Raw genomic sequence first — 19,586 nt, forward strand, 5'->3', positions numbered from 1 at the left:
TGTCTTGATCTCCCCCAGTGAAAATCGACGGCATGGAAGAATTGAATAAGATTGGTTAACTGTTTCGAGCAGGCGGTAGCTGTATAAACACCTAAGTATGGTGAGTCTCTTTTTTGTCTCAATGAGTTGAATAATTGATATATTTCAATATTTTTTTAGATTATTTATACTATATTGTTTTAGAGGCCTAAGATAATGTCAAAGCATTCTTCATGGCATTTTAAATATTTTTATACGGTAGTGTAAATAGTTACCTTATCTTTTATCTATTTGTTTTTTAAATACACTTTTTAACAAACTTTTTATTATTATTTTTATTTAATTTAAATATTATTTCTCCATTCATTCTTTATTTCTTCTTTAATCATTTTTTGTTCTTTTCAAATTTTAAATAGCCATAATTTTTAAAATATAATTTTTAAAATTTCCAACAATCTATATTGTTAACGGTCTAATTTTAATTTTCATGCATATTTATTTATTAGTCTTTATAAAATCTATGTTACTCTTGTACAAATCCTTTAAAATTTTAGGTAATTTAAAATTTAACAAATTTATGTATATTTTAGGAATGAGTTTATTCATTAATTCATCCCTAAAAAATCATCAATTTTTATTGTTTAGTTATTAATATTCATTCATTTATCATTATCTCTTTTTCATTTTTTTAATAAAAGACACAATTTAATCTTAATTTAAGGAATTATTATTCTTATTCTTATCATTAATTTTTAATAAAAGACAAATTTATCATTTAAAGGCCATAGTGCACACCCTTTCATTTAAAAATAAAAATAAAGGCCACACATTTTATTTTGTTGTAAAGATGTTGTGAACATAGTATATTTATTTTATTTTTGTTAATAAACCATTCTTCTTCTCAAGATCAGACGGAGAGGGAGAGAGAGCCCAGAGAAGAAAATGCTCCACAGAGAGAGAGAGAGAGAGAGAGAGAGAGAGAGAGAGAGAGAGCATCTTTGTCCTCCATCGCCTACTTTGCCTCCATCACCGCTATCCTCATCCTCACCGCCGGCAACATGCAGCCGTGATGGGTCAGATGTGTGTGTGTGTGTGTGTGTGTTTTTTTTTTCTTAAGTAATTTCTTCTAATTTCATTAGTTTTATGAGAAAGACTTCATTTTGTAATTGATTGTTTTTTATGTTTTGTTGTCATTTGTAGCTGTTGAGAAAAGGCTGAAATTTTAATAAGATATGTTAAATTTTTTTATTCCAATTTATTCAGGTGTGGATTATTTTAAGAGAAAAAAATGATTTGGAGTTGCTATAGTGCTCGCTTGGTTAAGAGAGCTTCTGTAGTAACTCTAAAAAAATTTTGCAAAAATTTGAATTTTAAACACGTTGTTGGAGCTGATTTGTTGTAGGTTGCTCTCCAAAAATAGGCTTAAAGAGTCTATTGAAGATGCTCTTAGCCTAATCATTTTTCCCATAATCAAGTTTTCAAGTACACTTAAAAAAAAAAAAAAAAAAAAAAAACATTATTGATATTCAAATATTATTTTGGGAGTGTGCTCTGTCTTGGAAAGAGATCTAGATGATTTCAGTCATTTTGGAGATTGTTGGATTGTTGAGAGATTGACTCAATGACTAAATATATTCAATTAGGAGACCAAATTCTACATTTTAAAATTTTGGGATTAAAAAGTTGGAGTATTACTTTTAAGCTTTGCAAATCATTGCCCTGATGTCAATTTACGATAGAGAAGTGCATATTTTGCCTACATGATTGGAGGGGTTATTAAGAACTTGCTTGATGCTTCTTTGAAGCTTTATTTTTTTAACTAGTCTCGGCCCTTGTGGGCTATATAATATTGTTATTGGAGCTACAAATTGAGATAAAAGCATATATATACCGGTATACCCAGTATTTAGAATATCTTTGAGCAACTATAAAAAGAGGTACACGTTTTCCAAAGTTACAGGTTGAAGCTCTCTAAAGAAATGCCAAGGAAACTCGTGCATTTTGGGGCTGATCTTGCAGCTTGCAATGAAGCTGCACTACAAATGCATTAGGGAGAACATAGATGCGATAAATTATAAAGATGAAACTGGGATTCCCATCTCTGACATCAATATTGATGAGTCGTGAGAACTTGAACTCTTAGGACAAGTAATGCATTTGCTCTTTGTGACAAAATAACTGAAACTCTCAGAAAATGGTGGGCTTAAGATTGTTAAGACGGGAGCATCAAGAAATCGTAATTCAATGGTGCCTTTTACAAAGTATGAGTACTATTGCCTGTCACCTTCAAGGTAAGTACTTTGGTACCACGCGAGTGAAAGCAGTGCGGAAAAGCTAGGTTTCTGTGGACAAAATCCTGAGCCATTTGCAAACTAAAATGGATTAATTACCATTCAGTAAGCCCCTAATCAATTAATTTACCTTCCTTTGCCTGATGATAGTTCATGGATGTAAATTTTCATAACTTTTGACGGAGGACATTGCTCTAACCAAAAACGTGGATCTTGCAGACCTTGCCCAGCAAAAAGAATCCTAGGGGGGACTGATCAAAGTAATAGTTCCAGTGAGCATTCAAGACAATTGAAGAACTTTAAGCTATAGAAACGATGCCATGGAATCTTGCTTCAAAACAATATGAGAACAAAAAATTTCACCAAAATACAAAAGCTTCATTATAGAGTTGGACAGATTGGGTTTTCATTTCATTCATCTCTGATAGTAACTTTCTTTTATATGTTCGTTCATCTTAGAAAGTACTTCCACCAAAAGATAATCAAGCAATCCCAATAATCATTCAATGATCTGATTTTAAGATTCATTCCTCCTCAAGCTCTCAAACTCTATTAAATGGTGAGCTTGAATCACTTAATTAGAAAGAGAAATGTTCAAGAAGCATTGGCTACAAGCTTTTCNAAAAGATTGCAACCTGCCATCTGAAATATAAAAATAGTTTCATACGAATACACACAAATATTCATAGGTTTTGAACAAATACAGGTCTTTCCAAGAGAAGAATGAATATATGACTGGAAATCTTAAAGTTCTCTTAAATTATCAAAAAGCCACACCTTGTTTTCATGGTATTGAATTTCGTTTTTTGATTATTGACTCCATGTGTGCCTGAAAGCCATTCAATTCCAATTTCAAGCATGAATGCACACATGCAGTACATATGGGTGTTCAAGACACCAAGCAAACTGAGCAAACCAATTGATTTCAGCCTGTTTCCTCAGTTATCATGGTTCACTTTGATGCTTATTGAGGAAAAAAAGCACCTATTATATCAATTCAGTAGAAGTCTAACACAGCACTTAAAACCAAACCAACCAATCAAATTATAATTTAATTTCTAATCATATTAGTATGCATGGAAATATTTTAAGGGGGATAAAAAAAATCTTACAAATATGTTCACACCTAATAAATTATTCTATTTTTACTTCCCAAACACTCAAGCCTCCTAATCTCTAGTCTCCCAGACTGCCACACATCTATCATTTCATTATTTTCTGTTCTAGTTTCCTATTCATTCTTTATTTTTCGATCTCTATTTTTATTAAGGGCCTTGTTAACGGGTGCCTTAGACATTTATTAATGGACCACTTAAGAAACTTTTAATACCAGTTTTATAGGAAATAAAAAAAGCTATCATAAAAGTCAGTTGCTTTTTTCTTTCCATAAAAAGTTTCTAAAAATATTTCCTAAACCAATGCCCTTAGGGCATCCACTATATTATCATTTTATTAATTCACTTTTCTTTGACATTCATCTTTTTTTTTCTTCTCCCTTGTCTTCTCCATTTTCCTCTTTTCTTCTTCTTCCCTTTGTCTTTGTAAACCGATTTTCTCTACTCTCTCCTCTCTACGTCCGTTTTTTTTTCTCTAATACTTCCACACAGTTTTTGCCCCCTATTCATTGTAACCACTCACACTCAGACACCAGACATTGCAGATCACTGACCTATTGCAAATCTCCATCTCCATCAATATCTGCCATCCCATTCTAGATCTTTGCCAATCTTTGCCGATCTTGGTCTTCTTAGCATCTTTGGTTGCTCTGAAATTCACAAACCAATGCACCGCACCAATGGAACTTGAGTTTGGTACAGCTTATGTAGTAGACCTCCAGCACTGTAGTTCAGTTGGTGACTTTGAAAAACTGGCAAGGTCAGATCAGTTGGAAAATATCACACAAAACCATCACATAACAACTGACCCAGAACACCCCTAGTGTAGATGGTTAAAGATGATGAATTTGCCTCAAAGAGTAGTTAATTTTGAACTTATAAAAAAAAATTAAGAAAAAGAGCAGTTACTTTTGCCTTTCGGTTATATGAGAAACGTTACAGTATTCTAAGTCTATTATAGTATTCTTAGTTTTTCTTCCATATTTCTACACATTACTGCCCATATCAATAATGTGTTCTTATAGAATTTGATTCTGTTGCTTTAAGCATAAAAAAGGTTATCGTTGACTTGGAAATATTATGCTAAAAGAAGGAAACAACACTAAACAGACAAGATGCTAGGGAGATGAGAGAGAAATAGGTTTCTAGATATCACACCTAGATTGCATCAGAATCACTGTAGAATTTCTTTGGCATCACATATGGCCTAAAGCATCATGCATATAATTTCTTCAGCGCCACAAGTCGGATTAAGGTTGCAACACACAAACCTCAAACTAAGCTTTGCTTCTGAAATTTTTCAAAACAACTTAAGTGAAACCATTACATCCGTATATATAGGCATATAGTGCTAAAACCTAATAGGACTTATTAGGCTTTGCCTTGTCAACCCAAACTAAATGACTATTAAAACCCTATAAAAACCCAATAACATACTAAAACCTGAAATAAGACCCAACTGAACAAAACTCCAACCATACAGAAATCAGAAAATTAACTAAATACCCCTGACACTTTAAATTATACAAAACTAAATTAAAATGAAACCAACTTCTCACTGCCTAATTTAGGGAGACAAAAGAGCAAGAACATGAAGATGAGAGAGGGAAAGTAGGAAAGTGGGGGTGGGTAAACGGGTAAGAGTGGCTAAAGTGACAATGTCCTTATATGTCATATGTCATTTATATCTAGAATATTTTTGTAACAGTGACACTAAAAAAATAATTGATTGCATTACATAACATTAAAGAATAAGGATATTTTCAGAATTTTTAATGAAAAAATTGGTCATTGAAAGCTGACCAGGTTCTTGCTTAGTTAATAATAGGTATACAAAAGAAATCTTAGACTTTTGTTCTAAAGTATGTGCAGATATACACACAGACATGGTTTGGAAAATTTACAATTAGATGTACAAGGCTTAGCTTGGGGTTCTGTAAGGATTCAACTTAAATTTTTAACAGTAATCAAATAAAAATTACAACAAAAAAAAAAAAAAAAAATTCCAGAACATGAACAATATTCAGAAAGCATTCCAAGCTAAAGACTTCCCTACTGTGAGGGAAGAAACCATGAACTCTATAAATGTATTATACATCTAAAAAATTTAATTGAACAATCTCCAGATAAACTGTAAACCAGATGTGTAATAGGCAACATAATGTTTTATATTATTGGTGATAACACATGCACCTGGAGAGGACAAAGTGGTTATACATGAGGCAAAGTGGTTATTAACAATAGTTTAGGGAGGACATTGATTAATTTTGTAATTTAGGAAGACATTGTAACTACATTATACCCTTTTTTTTTTTTATAGGTATTAGGTAAGTATAATTGTATTTGCGAAAAGACATATTTTGTTGTGTCTCAAGGCCAAATGGTAAATAATTCTGAAGTAGTTGAAAATTTTGAATTTGAATAGAATTCTAATAAAATTATGCAATAAATTAGGATGAGGATTAGGATTTAATTTCAATTTGTATTTAAATTTAAATAGGAGTTGGATCCTATGTTTTAGGACTTAGTTGTGATGAAGCTTATCTCCTCACTAGTATTTATGTACGTAGGAATTATGAATGAAGTAAGCAGAAATTAATCCAAAAACTCTATTATCCTTCTCAAGTTCAAGAGGCTAGTCACCTCAAATCAACTAAGTTATCTTTTTAATTTTCCAGTTCATAACATTTGGCATCAGCGAATCGACTAAGTTATCTTTTTAAATTTCCAGTTCAAAACATATTTATGTACAAATGAAAGAAAGAAGTCTAAAGAATTCATAAAAACAAAACTATTTACAAAAACACAACAACTCTATTGATTCTGAAATGAAGTTACTAGTAGTAAAGCTCTAAACGTGAGACCAATCAAATAAGGAAACACTAAATATAGCTAACAATTAATTCCTTGTACTCAGTTGAAACAATCAGCATGGAACAAAAAATAAGTTCTAATTATACCATAGTTTCTGAAATATGTAATCAAGATCTGACTTCATAGACCTCAAAAGACGTGTATTCCTAGAGAAGTCTCCAGAAACCTCTGAAAAGCAGTGCTCTGAATATTCATTAAAATGTGCCAGTACTGCATTGCTATCCTGTAATCTTCCTAATCTGCAATTTAGGGAACCAAAATATAATCAGTAGAAAGAGAAAGAGGTTACCACATCCCAGTGCCATCCCCAAGTAAGCAACCACCAATCAATCTCCCCCACCCACCAAAACAATCCCAGCCAAGAAAACAAAGATAAAATATGCTTAAGTCTAGAAGCATGCCACAGAAAACATTTTTCATTTTTCTTTACTTATCCAAAAAAAAAAAAAAAACTGCAACCACCTTAAACATCCATTAGGTAAAACCAGTCAGGAAGTTTCGACAAAACTACCCAATTAACTGATCTTCAGGTTGCAGGTTTAAATTCATCTAAGATTCCTAAAAATACAAATATGCAAGTAGGACTGCTCAGCAAAAGGAAGTTCCTGCAAACATATTTCCTATCTTACTCTCACTTATCTCTTTTCCACAAAAGAAAAAAGGGCGAGGGGGCAGGAGGTTTGAAGATATTTCCCCTTTCACTAAATATTGTTCCAAATGAATTTTCAATATGATCTATTTGCATCTTTTAGGTTAACTGCACTCAATGTGGGAATTTATGTATACATATAAAATAGAAGTAATATTGAAGGGCACCTAAGGGGTACAACCTAAGTACACAAGAAGCATATAAATGAAATTCATTTTTCTTTACTTATCCAAAAAAAAAAAAAAACTGCAACCACCTTAAACATCCATTAGGTAAAACCAGTCAGGAAGTTTCGACAAAACTACCCAATTAACTGATCTTCAGGTTGCAGGTTTAAATTCATCTAAGATTCCTGAAAATACAAATATGCAAGTAGGACTGCTCAGCAAAAGGAAGTTCCTGCAAACATATTTCCTATCTTACTCTCACTTATCTCTTTTCCACAAAAGAAAAAAGGGCGAGGGGGCAGGAGGTTTGAAGATATTTCCCCTTTCACTAAATATTGTTCCAAATGAATTTTCAATATGATCTATTTGCATCTTTTAGGTTAACTGCACTCAATGTGGGAATTTATGTATACATATAAAATAGAAGTAATATTGAAGGGCACCTAAGGGGTACAACCTAAGTACACAAGAAGCATATAAATGAATGCCCCTCTCAAAGAGAAAATCTTAAACATAGGATATTGAAACTATAATTTGAAGGATCAAATTATGATCAAAATTAATTGCTAAAACTAATAGCTTCATTTGTTCGTCACAAACCAACACTTTTATTATTAACCTAATATTGAGCCATTTAGGTTCATCATTGGTTTCAACTCATATCAACGACAAAGTATAAACACACTACGAATCTATTATTTTACCATAGCCTCTGTCATACCTCATACTCTGATACTCATCTCAATTAAGCCTAAATCCCAACTACGTGCCAACATGCTCCTACCTTAACTAAGCACCCCTCTGCCATTTTTCACACATATCATCAAAAAAAAAAAATTACTTTGAAGTCTATCTTGGACTTCAGTTTTCTCATTCTGTGTAACATCATACTTAGACCATGCCTAAAGTTCCAGTATGTGCCTAGCTGACAATCTACAGATGGTTCAGATGTTAGGCTATAGAAACATGGCTAAATCATCAAGTTTCCGACATTTCTTCCTCTATTTCTAGAGGTTTAAGTATCTGTTCATCCAAGTAAATATAAATTGGTTGTTTAATTTCTTCCATCTAATTTAACATTCACTTCATTTTCCTCCTCAACATAGTCTTTTCAAGCCATAAGTCGGTTTTCCATCCTAAAAAAAGTATCGACACTATAGACTAATAGGGCGTGACCATAGTAACTCCTACCCACTGAGGTAGTAATGCCTAAAGGGCCTAGCCAGCATGGTTGCATCGGGTTCATGCTTGTGTTGACATTATGCATAGTAAAAAATTAAATACTTTTACCTCTTATTACATTTTTCCTAATATATCTCTTCCCCAGAAGAAATTTTTCCTCCAGATTTTATACAAACCTTTTACATTAATATTCATCTCTCACTCAAGTAATACCATTTTAGCACTTTGTAAAGATTGGAATTTTTCATCTCTCATTTGAGTCATTTCTCTCTAAGTTTCGAACAGAATTTGCTAGACTTGATCACAATCATAACAAAATTATGATATAAACAAGAAGAATATATTCTCAACCTACAATTCTTTCCTATATTTATACACACCATCTTATTCAACTTTGACCCATGCACTGCTCATTTTACTACTAGTAAAAGAAGGAAAAAAAAAGTTGTAATAGCCAATCAGCTCTGGCAAAAATGGAACTTCCTGGTGGGTGAGTCCTCGATATCATTTGCAACTTAACCAATAATAAAATAAGCAAACATTAACTTAGAACAAGTTCAAATCCAGGAATGTGTACAACATGAATTGGAGAGAACCATTAACGAAAATTGAAAATATTCAAAAAGATTAATAAATGTATACAAGGTTTTGTTAACTTAAAAAATTAATGAATTGGGACAAAGTCTTTGTTTTTGTTGTAATAGAAAAACAGCATATTGTCTAACCGAGAGAGAGAGAGAGAGAGAGAGAAATGTACATAAGGTGCTGCGATTGCTTGAGAGAGTCCAAATCGTCAGCATTGATAAGGGTTTTGAATTCACGAGAAACTTCAGCTGAAGCCGCTCTCATCGCCTCTTTCTCCGTTTGCTCCATCTCCATTTCTCCACCTACTGATGATATCAGAGAGAGAGAGAGAGAGAGAGAGAGAGAGAGACGCTAATGATGAAATGAAACTTTGGGCTATCTATAAGGGTCTTGATATTATTGGGCTATTTATTTGGGTGGATTTAACAACACCCAACAACTTGGACAATGTGCCGGTTTGGATAGCACTTTTTTCTATTGTACGTGGTGTTGGGTTTTCAATATTTTTTTTTTCTTTTTTAGCTAGACTTATTGACTTTTGAGAAAAAAATACTGTACATAAATAGTAGTGTACTGTTTACGTATTGTTTATACACTGTTCAAGTATTAAAAATATTAAAAATGATCCTACAATACTATTTATACATTTAAAAATTATTTTGCTACAGCGTTTTCAGCAACAATAAATTGTATTCAAATGAACCCATTAATATAAGAGGCAGACTTTGGGCTTTTTTATTTTTTATTTATATATATATATATATATATATACACACTTCATAAGCACACAAATCTAAAGCAATAGTGAAAATGTACTAATTAAAAGCACACATATTTTGTAACAAAGAACAACCACTTCAATAGAAAAATCACTACATCAAAATAGTTACAGCAATCTACTACAAAACCTTTTTATAGCTAGATTCTTTAATGCAAAATCTACAAATGACTTTCCTTTTACAATTTTATAATAGTTGCCCCAGAATATTTGGAATCTTCCTCAACTATGAACTTCTCATCAGTTGAAACCAAAATTTATAGTACTCCAAGGATCCTCCATGATGATTTGATAGTCGTGAACTACATTGGAAATGAATTCTATGGTTTCAATATGCCATATATTCACTTTGGGATCATAAGCAAAGCAGGTAAACAATTAAGGTTTAGGAGTTTTTCTCAATAGATAAGAGACGTAAATATTTCTCAATTGCTTAGAGTGATAAAACCTCCTCTCTGTCAGAAATTCATGCAAATGAAATATTATATAGGTGCACGATTAGGGTTTAGAAAAAATAGTACAAAACATAGTTAAAAGGAATTAGGAAAACAGATACATGCAACCTAGCTTGCTTGAAGGAGCCTAGAGTGACAAATACGCAAAGTCGGGTTGGTTTTTTGTTTTCTGAAAATGAGGTTCTCTTTTGCTTAGGTGAGTGTTTTTTATTTTTATTTTCACTAAAGCAAGCTTTACTTTTGCTCAAGCGAAATTCTCCAAAATGCTTTTATTTTTCAAGCAATTTCAAGATAGTTTTATCAATATTTTACAATGAGTGAATTATATTAATACTTGAATTGTGATTACAACCAAAGTTATGGAATCGTCCAAGTGTCCAACACTAAAATACTAACAAATATTTTTGAAAATATAAAAATTCCAACATATGAAGTTTACTTTACATATGATGCCTCTATTAAAAACATATATTTGTGTTTATAAATATGTATATATGTGTCTCATGAAACATATACCTCTATAATAATTAAATAACATTTATGATTATTACTATGCAATATTCATCTAAATGATACAAAACATATATTTCGATGGTAACTAAATAAGATTTATAAATATTATTATGTGATATTTATCTAAATGACAAAATAAAGTTTTCGTATTTAGAATTATGATTTCAAGAGGCCTTTAGTTTTGGGAAGTCTACTCCATTGCTAATGAGGAAGTGCATTCTTTTAAGATTTCTTTTGGACAGTTATTATCAATTCAATTGTGTCCAACCGTTCTATTGGCCCATAATTGTGCATGTTGCACTCTAGCAATAAACATTTCATGCCAATTATACATAAAACTTAGAGAACAACAGATATACTGTTAGACGAAAATTTTTGGTTAAAATTTCGACTTTATTTTTTATAGAATATAGTGCGTTAGTGCTATTGTAACATCGTTGGAAATAACTTAGGGTGACTTAGTAACTTCACCAGATTTCTAAAAAAACTAAATATAAAGTATAAACAAATAATAATAATAATAATAATAATAACAAATATTAGGTGTCTTTAGGCTTAAATTTAAGATGGAGATAATAGAAAGAGTTCTTGAAAATATAAATGGTAAAAAAGAGGTGGCAATTGTTTTTTTTTTTTTACTATATGTTATATATGTATTAATTATTTGTATATATTTTATAAACTTTTCACGTTTGCTCCATCTCCATTTCTCCACCTACTGATGATATCACAGAGAGAGAGAGAGAGAGAGAGAGAGAGAGACGCTAATGATGAAATGAAACTTTGGGCTATCTATAAGGGTCTTGATATTATTGGACTATTTATTTGGGTGGATTTAACAAGACCCAACAACTTGGATAATGTACCGGTTTGGAAAGCACTACTTTCTACATACTGTTTAAGTATTAAAAATGGTTTCACGATATTATTTATATATTTAAAAATTATTTTGCTATAACGTTTTCAGCAACAATAAGTTGTATTCAAATGGACCCATTAATATAAGAGCCAGACTTTGGGCTTTTTTATTTTATATATATATACACTTCATAAGCACACAAATCTAAAGCAATAGTGAAAATGTACTAATTAAAAGCACACATATTTTGTAACAAAGAACAACCACTTCAATAGAAAAATCACTACATCAAAATAGTTACAGCAATCTACTACAAAACCTTTTTATAGCTAGATTCTGTAATGCAAAATCTACAAAAGACTTTCTTTTTACACTTTTATAATAGTTGCCTCAGAATATTTGGAATCTTCCTCAACTATGAACTTCTCATCAGTTGAAACCAAAATTTATAGTACTCCAAGGATCCTCCATGATGATTTGATAGTCGTGAACTACATTGGAAATGAATTCTATGGTTTCAATATGCCATATATTCACTTTGGGATCATAAGCAAAGCAGGTAAACAATTAAGGTTTAGGAGTTTTTCTCAATAGATAAGAGACGTAAATATTTCTCAATTGCTTATAGTGATAAAACCTCCTCTCTGTCAGAAATTCATGCAAATGAAATATTATATAGGTGCACAATTAGGGTTTAGAAAAAATAGTACAAAACATAGTTAAAAGGAATTAGGAAAACAGATACATGCAACCTTGCTTGAAGGAGCCTAGAGTGACAAATACGCAAAGTCGGGTTGGTTTTTTGTTTTGTGAAAATGAGGTTCTCTTTTGCTTAGGTGAGTCTTTTTTTTTTCACAAGCAAGCTTTACTTTTGCTCAAGCGAAATTCTCCAAAATGCTTTTATTTTTCAAGCAATTTCCAGATAGTTTTTATCAATATTTTACAACGAGTGAATTATATTAATACTTGAATTGTGATTACAACCAAAGTTATGGAATCGTCCAAGTATCCAACACTAAAATACTAAATATTTTTGAAAAATAAAAATTTCAACATATGAAGTTTACTTTACATATGATGCCTCTATTAAAAACATATATTTATGTTTATAAATATGTATATATGTGTGTCTCATGAAACCATATACCTCTATAATAATTAAATAACATTTATGATTATTACTATGCAATATTCATCTAAATGATACAGAACATATATTTCGATGGTAACTAAATAAGATTTATAAATATTATTATGTGATATTTATCTAAATGACAAAATAAAGTTTTTGTATTCAGAATTATGATTTCAAGATCGTTCAAGGCTTTCGGAAAGGCCTTTAGTTTTGGGAAGTCTACTCCATTGCTAATGAGGAAATGCATTCTTTTAAGACTATTGGCCCATAATCGTGTATGTTGCACTCTGGCAATAAACATTTCATGCCAATTATACATAAAACTTAGAGAACAACAGATATACTGTTAGACGAAAATTTTAGGTTAAAATTTCGATTTTATTTTTTATAGTGCCAAAATATAGTGCGTTAGTGCTATTGTAACATCGTTGGAAATAACTTAGGGTAACTTAGTAACTTCACCAGATTTCTAAAAAAAACTAAATATAAAGTATAAACAAATAATAATAATAATAATAATAATAATAATAACAACAACAACAAATATTAGGTGTCTTTAGGCTTAAATTTAAGATGGAGATAATAGAAAGAGTTCTTGAAAATATAAATGGTAAAAAAGAGGTGGCAATTGTTTTTTTTTTTTTACTATATGTTATATATGTATTAATTATTTTTATAATATTATAAACTTTTCTTTCTTTTATTATTAGTTTTTATTTGATAATTTAGTTTTTATTATATAAAAATACATATTTATATTTAATATCTTACTACTCAAAAAGAAGAACGAAATGAGATATTGATTTTTTATATATATAGATATTGCTATTCCTCTTCAAGTCCACATGTTTGTGAACAATGATGTCACACATACAAACATTTGTGTATTATTTTTTTAAGAACATATGTGTATGTTTATGTTCCCAATATGTATTGCATGTGAAATAAATTCTCACAATAAAGATTTGATTTTTATAAAACCTATGAAACAAAAATTTCATGTATATGAAACAAAAATATATGAAAAATAAATATTTTCTCATAAAATACATCAAAACTTTTAATTTAACATATTAAGGACTTATGAATTTATTGACCTCACTTCTGAAATTGACTGGAGAATTTTTTTATGTGCAATGGTCAAAGAGGATTGGGGATCTATGATTTTAGAAAATTTTAAAATAATGTTTTTGTAGGGTACAAAAAAGACTTGGTTTGAGGTTGAGAAGAAATGAAATTCCAATTTCTCCACCATTTTTGAATGATGCGTGAACAATACAAAAGAATAGTGCATGTGAATAGTTTCATGAATATTACCTCAAGAAAAAAAAAAAAAAAAAAAAAAAAAAACCAAAGACGAGAAAGTGAGAAAAAAGGACAATAAGGACAACATGCCTCAATACTTAAAACACGCAATATTATATTGATAAAATATTTCTTGTGTGAGTACAATAAAACATTTGTATAGACCTTTAATCTTAACTTTTCCTAATATAACTAAAATTATTTCTTTGACTAATAAACATAACCCCAATTGCATGAAAAAAATATCATACAAAAAAGCCAAATAAATTAATTTAGACATAATTATTAATTTTTTTTTAAAACCCTACAACTATAACTCAAATAATAATTATTAAAGAATTACTAAAATATCATTAAATTTGGAATAATCGAATAAAACAAAAAATAAAAATAAAAGTGGCCACACACATCTTTTAAGGTGGGGTTAAAGTTGAGCCATGTTTTCTTTTTTAATAAAAATAACCATGATTTTAAAAATTGGACAAGATTGTCCAATTCAATTGGTTCAACCTGGAATTGATCAACAATTTGGTTCGATTATGCTAATAAATCTCAATATTAATAGAAACCCAAAAAGTAGTAATTGGATATTTGACCTATATGAAAGTTGAAACCACGAATTAGAACTGGGAAAATAGGTTTTTGGTGGTTTAGTTAATTGAGCAATAATAACGCAAGTATAAATATAGTAAAATTATTGTAAAATTATTATAAAATTATTAAGATAACTTTATTCTTGAGTTCTAAATCCTAGTATTTCAATAATAAATAAAATTTTTAAATTTCATTACATGATTAATATTTCAAATTATTTTTATTAAATATATTAATATTAATAAATTGAAATCTATATTGTTAGGGGATCAGGTTTTAGTTGCACAATGTAACCCTTTGTAATTGTACACCACCTTATAACTTTTAATTAAAAGAGTACTGTAATAAATGAATCATCCATGCTTGCAAAACATTAATACCATTAGAAATCAATTACTGTTTCATTATAAAATGTTTAAATTTCAAGTTTTCCAAAATTTAAAATTATAGATAGAACATGAGTTTGTAAATTAGATAGTAAATAATATTCAATTAATATGAAATTTGACATGCATATAAAGAGTAACAAAAATAAACAATCATATAGTCTAGTTTTCAAAAATGACAATTGTATAGAAAAAAACCATAGTTGTTTAGTAAAATGTTACAACTCGTGTAACTTATCCGTCAAAACTCAAAAGAACCTATTTTTTCTGTCAAATAACTCTATTTAGAGCTCGTAATATTTGATCCACCAAGCAATTCCTTCTACGAGAATGGGATCCATTGAGGGGCTGAGGGTTACTGCACCGTATAATTTCTTTCCAAGAATTAATTTAAAAGTTAAAAAGTTCATTTTGAATTTCAACCTTTAATTGGATCATTATTTTTTGTTGTCAAACTTTTTAATTTTTACCTTTTCACCTTTTGAACGTTTTCCCTCTTAAATTCTATTGCACGATCCAAAAGTAAAAACACAAATTCAAACCCAAATCATGGCTCTGCCAATGTTTCAGACTCTTGAGTTGGAGATTTTTCTTCACATTGGTTGGCGACTATGGAATCATCTAAAGTCTAAACGATCGAAGTACGCCGGGGATCTATTCAATTGTCTACAATATATATACCTTGGCCTACATAACAATGATACCAGGAAAATTAGTATGACATACATGAATGAACTAGGTTGTTGAATTGGACCCATGATCATATTTATATTGAAGCCTCATCCAGATAGGATAGTCATCGATTTTATTGCAATATTGACTGTTAAAATGTAGTTGATGATCACAACCTGTTGTGTGCCTGGAAATCTATTGCTTTTGAGCTCTGCTCTGTTGAAGTTCTTGAAATATGTAACCTTTAATCAAGCATATATTTATAACTGAGTCTTCACTCCTGTAATAACTTATTAAAATTTGGTCAAAGAACTGAAAAATAATTAAGAGAAGGGAAGATGTTTTAAATAACTTATTTTGACTTTTTTCAGTTCTTTGAAATTTCAACCAACCCAGAACTGAAGAGGCAGGGGCAAATGTTGAGTGACTTTAACATCTTTGTTTAGCAATTTGCTTGTTATGAAGCAGTTACATCTTATTTCAAGTTATTGATTAGTTTTTCATTTTCTATTTTTTATTCTTATATTGGTTAGTTTTCAAGTTAAAATGGTTTGGATTTTTTTTTTAAAATAATAATAACAATTTAAAAAAAAAAAAAATTGGTCTCGGGTCAGGTATAAGTATCCATGGATAATAAATTCGGGTAAGAATTGAGTATGGATGCTAATGGGTATTAGAATTTGGGTGTCCATGGGCTAACATTTCTAGTCGGGTTTGGGTATACCCGATCAAAACCCTACCCCGCCATTGATAAGAGTTTTGAATTCACGAAAAACCTCCTCTGAAGCCACTCTTATCGCCTCTTTCTCCGTTTGTTCCATCTCCATTCTTCACCAATTGATAACACACACAGTCTTCATTTTTGACTATTGTTGGGCTATTTATTGTTGCTAAACTCCTATTGAGCCTCATCAGCGGCTACATCATTCACTTATTTTCTACATTTTCTTTTCTCTTTTTAACTTATCTTCTTCTTGTTAAAAAAAAAAAAAATTCTTCTTCTCCATATTAGACCACACCTACTGTTACATTTCCTTCAACTTTTCCCATCCCTCTTCACCCCTTTATCTCCTCACTACTCTCTACTTTACCTTTACACTTTCTTCATCATTTTCCTTTTCTTATATTTTGACTCTTTTTCTCCCCATTTTATTTTGTATAAATTTGTATCATTTTTCTCATTCAATCCATATTTTTCTCACATAAAAACTGAGTGTCATTTTTTTCTCATATTTTTCTCTCTAGATTTTTGTAATTTCTTATAACTCTAATTAAGGTCAATGATTTTTTTATTATTATTTTTTATTTTATAAACATGTGCTTTGGTATTGTGTTTTTTAAATTTCTCATCACAAAGTATTCTCTTTCCCTTTTATAGTTTTGGTTGATTTTTTTTTTTTTTTTGGGGTAAGTACTTAGTTTTTTTTGTTTGGAAATTTGAATATGAGTTTATATCAAAACACAATTTACATGGTTATGAATCTATATATGCCTACCAAATATTTTTGAAAAATAAAAGCTCCTACATAAGAAGTTTACTTTACATGCGAAGTGCATTGAAATCATAAACATATACATAAATAGATGTTTATACATGTGCATATATACATGTACCTAGTGAAACATATACTTCTATAATAATTAAATAACATTTGTGATGATTACCATTCAATATTCATCTAAATGATAGAAACCATATATTTTTATGATAACTAAAAAAATATTTATGAATATTACTATGTGATATTCATCTAGATGACCAAAAAAAAAAAAAATAGTATTGGGAATTGTGAGTTCAAGATAGTATAAGGCATTAGGAGAGACCTATAGTTTTGGTAATTTGACTCCATTGCGAAGGATAAAAGGCCTTTATTAACTATATTTTGGACACTAATATTTATTTAATGTTTATACTGTTACTTTTCTCTATCACTCAATTCTATTTTAAATGAAATTAATAGGCCAAGAATGTATTGACCCCTTTGGTAAATTAATTACTTTATTTAATTAGATTCAATTACATGCAATAAGCGTGGGAGCACAAACAAATCACCAATTAAACCAAATGCAGCGGAAATTAAATTTGACACGGGTGATTTATTTATGAATGGGAAAAACCACTGAGGCAAAACCCCACCGGATGAATTTAAGTTCACCACTCCCAAGAATCCACTATTATCAAAACAAGCGGTTACAAGTAAAAGTAGGGGTGTCCACGAGTCGGTTCGGTTCGAGTTTGTGCTCAACCCAGAACCGACCCGATCTGGTCGGGTGGTAGGATGGCGGACCTGCCGCCGACCGTGAAAAATCACAGGTCAAGTCAGATCAGACTCGGTTGCACAGCGGTCGGATCCAATTTCAACCAAAAGACAGATCAAAGACCACAAATTTCATAAATCTGAAAAAACAAATCTATACTGAAGAACAGATCTATAACCCCAATACAAGGACCCATCTCTGAGGAACAAATCTACACTGAAGAACAGATCTAAATTAACCCACAAATCCACAAACACCAGTAACCCACAAATCCAAAGAACACAAATAGAAACTGAACTTGCATGAGACTGAATCAAAGAAATAAAGAGAAAATTACTAAAAACTACAAACTTGACTCGCAGATCGGAGATGGTGAATGGCAAAGATTGCATATCAGTGATGATGGAGGTTGAGAGATCAGCGTAGATTGGCAATGGAGGTTGAAACCTTGGCGCAGATCGGCGATGATGGAGGTTGAAAGCTCAGCGATGTTGAGATATCAGTGTAGATCGGCACATGTCGGAGATGTTGAGAGATTAAGAGAGTGAGAGAGAGCGTTAAGATTGAGAAATATGAGACTGAGAGAACTGAGAACTAACTAAGCACTGAAGGTTATATATCACGGTCGGGTCGGGTGGATCGAGTTTTGGAAGGGAAGACCAACCACTCAACCCGTCAGAATCGGTTTGGGATGGAAGGAACCCTCCGTTGACCACCAAGTAGTCGGGTCGGATGGCGAATGGTTCCGGTGTGGTTGGTTTGGCCGGGTGGGTCGGGTCTTCGGTTTGGTTGGACAGGCCTAAGTAAAATAATCCAAGTACCTTATACCAACCTATAATTGAAATCTTACCCCAATACCCAATTGGACTTATAATGTAGTGACAATTCATCCTTTCTATGCATGACTTCAAGTACGTGACTAACCAATCGATGCACGAATCCTAATACATGACTAACACACCAACTTAAGAAGGATGTTGGCTGTAAAGTTCTTTAGTTCATCCACACGATGAAGATCAAGAAACTCCTTGGTTACAAAACCCTATGGCGTACAAACGCAGCAACTTCTTCAAGAGAAAGATGAACTAGCGCAAATTATCTCTAGTCACAATATGCATGAATAAAACTTTTGCATCAAGTTTCATCAATTGAGACGGCTCTTAAAATTATCTTTATATATGTCTAGAGTTGTAAGAAAAGAAAACCTAAACACATAGCATGGATATGCGTGAAAAATAGATCTAAAAAACTGATTTTTGTAATTCTCGACAAATACAGCTATCAAGCTTATCTGTTGAACTTCACCTTTTAAATCTCGATAGATACATCTGTCGAGCTATCTATTGAGCTTTAAAAAGCAGCACTTCTTCACTTGATTCTTGGACAGATTTGCATGGATTCAATACTTGGACTTGAACGCTTCTTCCTTGAAGTATTAAACACATCTTAGATCTACTCAATTACAAGTAAAGTGCTCTTTGTCAAAGCATTAGTCAATTCTAAATGACATATGTTCATAACATGTTCCACATATGTCCTAACAGAAACATTGGGAGTTATTACCACTTCAGTTGTGTTAAACCATTCTACAAGTCCATGGTTAATTGATGTATATTAATTCAACTTTAGGCATATTATGTTAAGTGATAAATATGGTGAAAATTATCAATAAACGCTACCTCAGTATTATAAGTTGATCAAAACACATTGACGTTGTTATTAGGAAACTTTGTGTAGAAATTTTTGAGGTATCCACTCACATCAAACGAATTTAGAACTATTTGATTG

General features: G+C 31.0%; 1 protein-coding gene and 1 long non-coding RNA gene across 2 annotated transcripts; one reads left to right on the forward strand and one right to left on the reverse strand.

Annotated features, from left to right (window-relative positions):
• On the forward strand, window positions 1–1,237 carry LOC136064189 (uncharacterized). The gene is made up of 2 exons (XR_010625878.1): window positions 1–100; window positions 891–1,237. It is a non-coding gene; the product is annotated as an uncharacterized LOC136064189 (long non-coding RNA).
• A 1,828-nt stretch (window positions 1,238–3,065) lies between these two features.
• On the reverse strand, window positions 3,066–9,231 carry LOC112034192 (kxDL motif-containing protein LO9-177). The gene is made up of 3 exons (XM_065765628.1): window positions 9,015–9,231; window positions 6,346–6,498; window positions 3,066–3,099 (listed from the first exon to the last, which is right to left on the reverse strand). The coding sequence occupies exons 1-3, from the start codon at window positions 9,134–9,136 to the stop codon at window positions 3,081–3,083; spliced, it is 294 nt and encodes a 97-aa protein (XP_065621700.1). The 5' UTR covers window positions 9,137–9,231; the 3' UTR covers window positions 3,066–3,080.
• Window positions 9,232–19,586: the final 10,355 nt, after the last annotated feature.

The sequence above is a fragment of the Quercus suber genome, unplaced genomic scaffold, assembly GCF_002906115.3.
Source record: "Quercus suber isolate HL8 unplaced genomic scaffold, Cork oak 2.0 scaffold_643, whole genome shotgun sequence".
Lineage (NCBI taxonomy): Eukaryota > Viridiplantae > Streptophyta > Magnoliopsida > Fagales > Fagaceae > Quercus > Quercus suber.

Bases quoted from the DNA above. Each gene is read 5' to 3' on its own strand.
- LOC112034192 (XM_065765628.1), bottom strand. From the start codon at position 9,136: ATGGAGATGGAGCAAACGGAGAAAGAGGCGATGAGAGCGGCTTCAGCT. The intron at 6,499-9,014 runs GTACATTTCTCT...CCTAAATTGCAG, and splicing joins AAGCAATCGCAGCACCTTAT to ATTAGGAAGATTACAGGATA.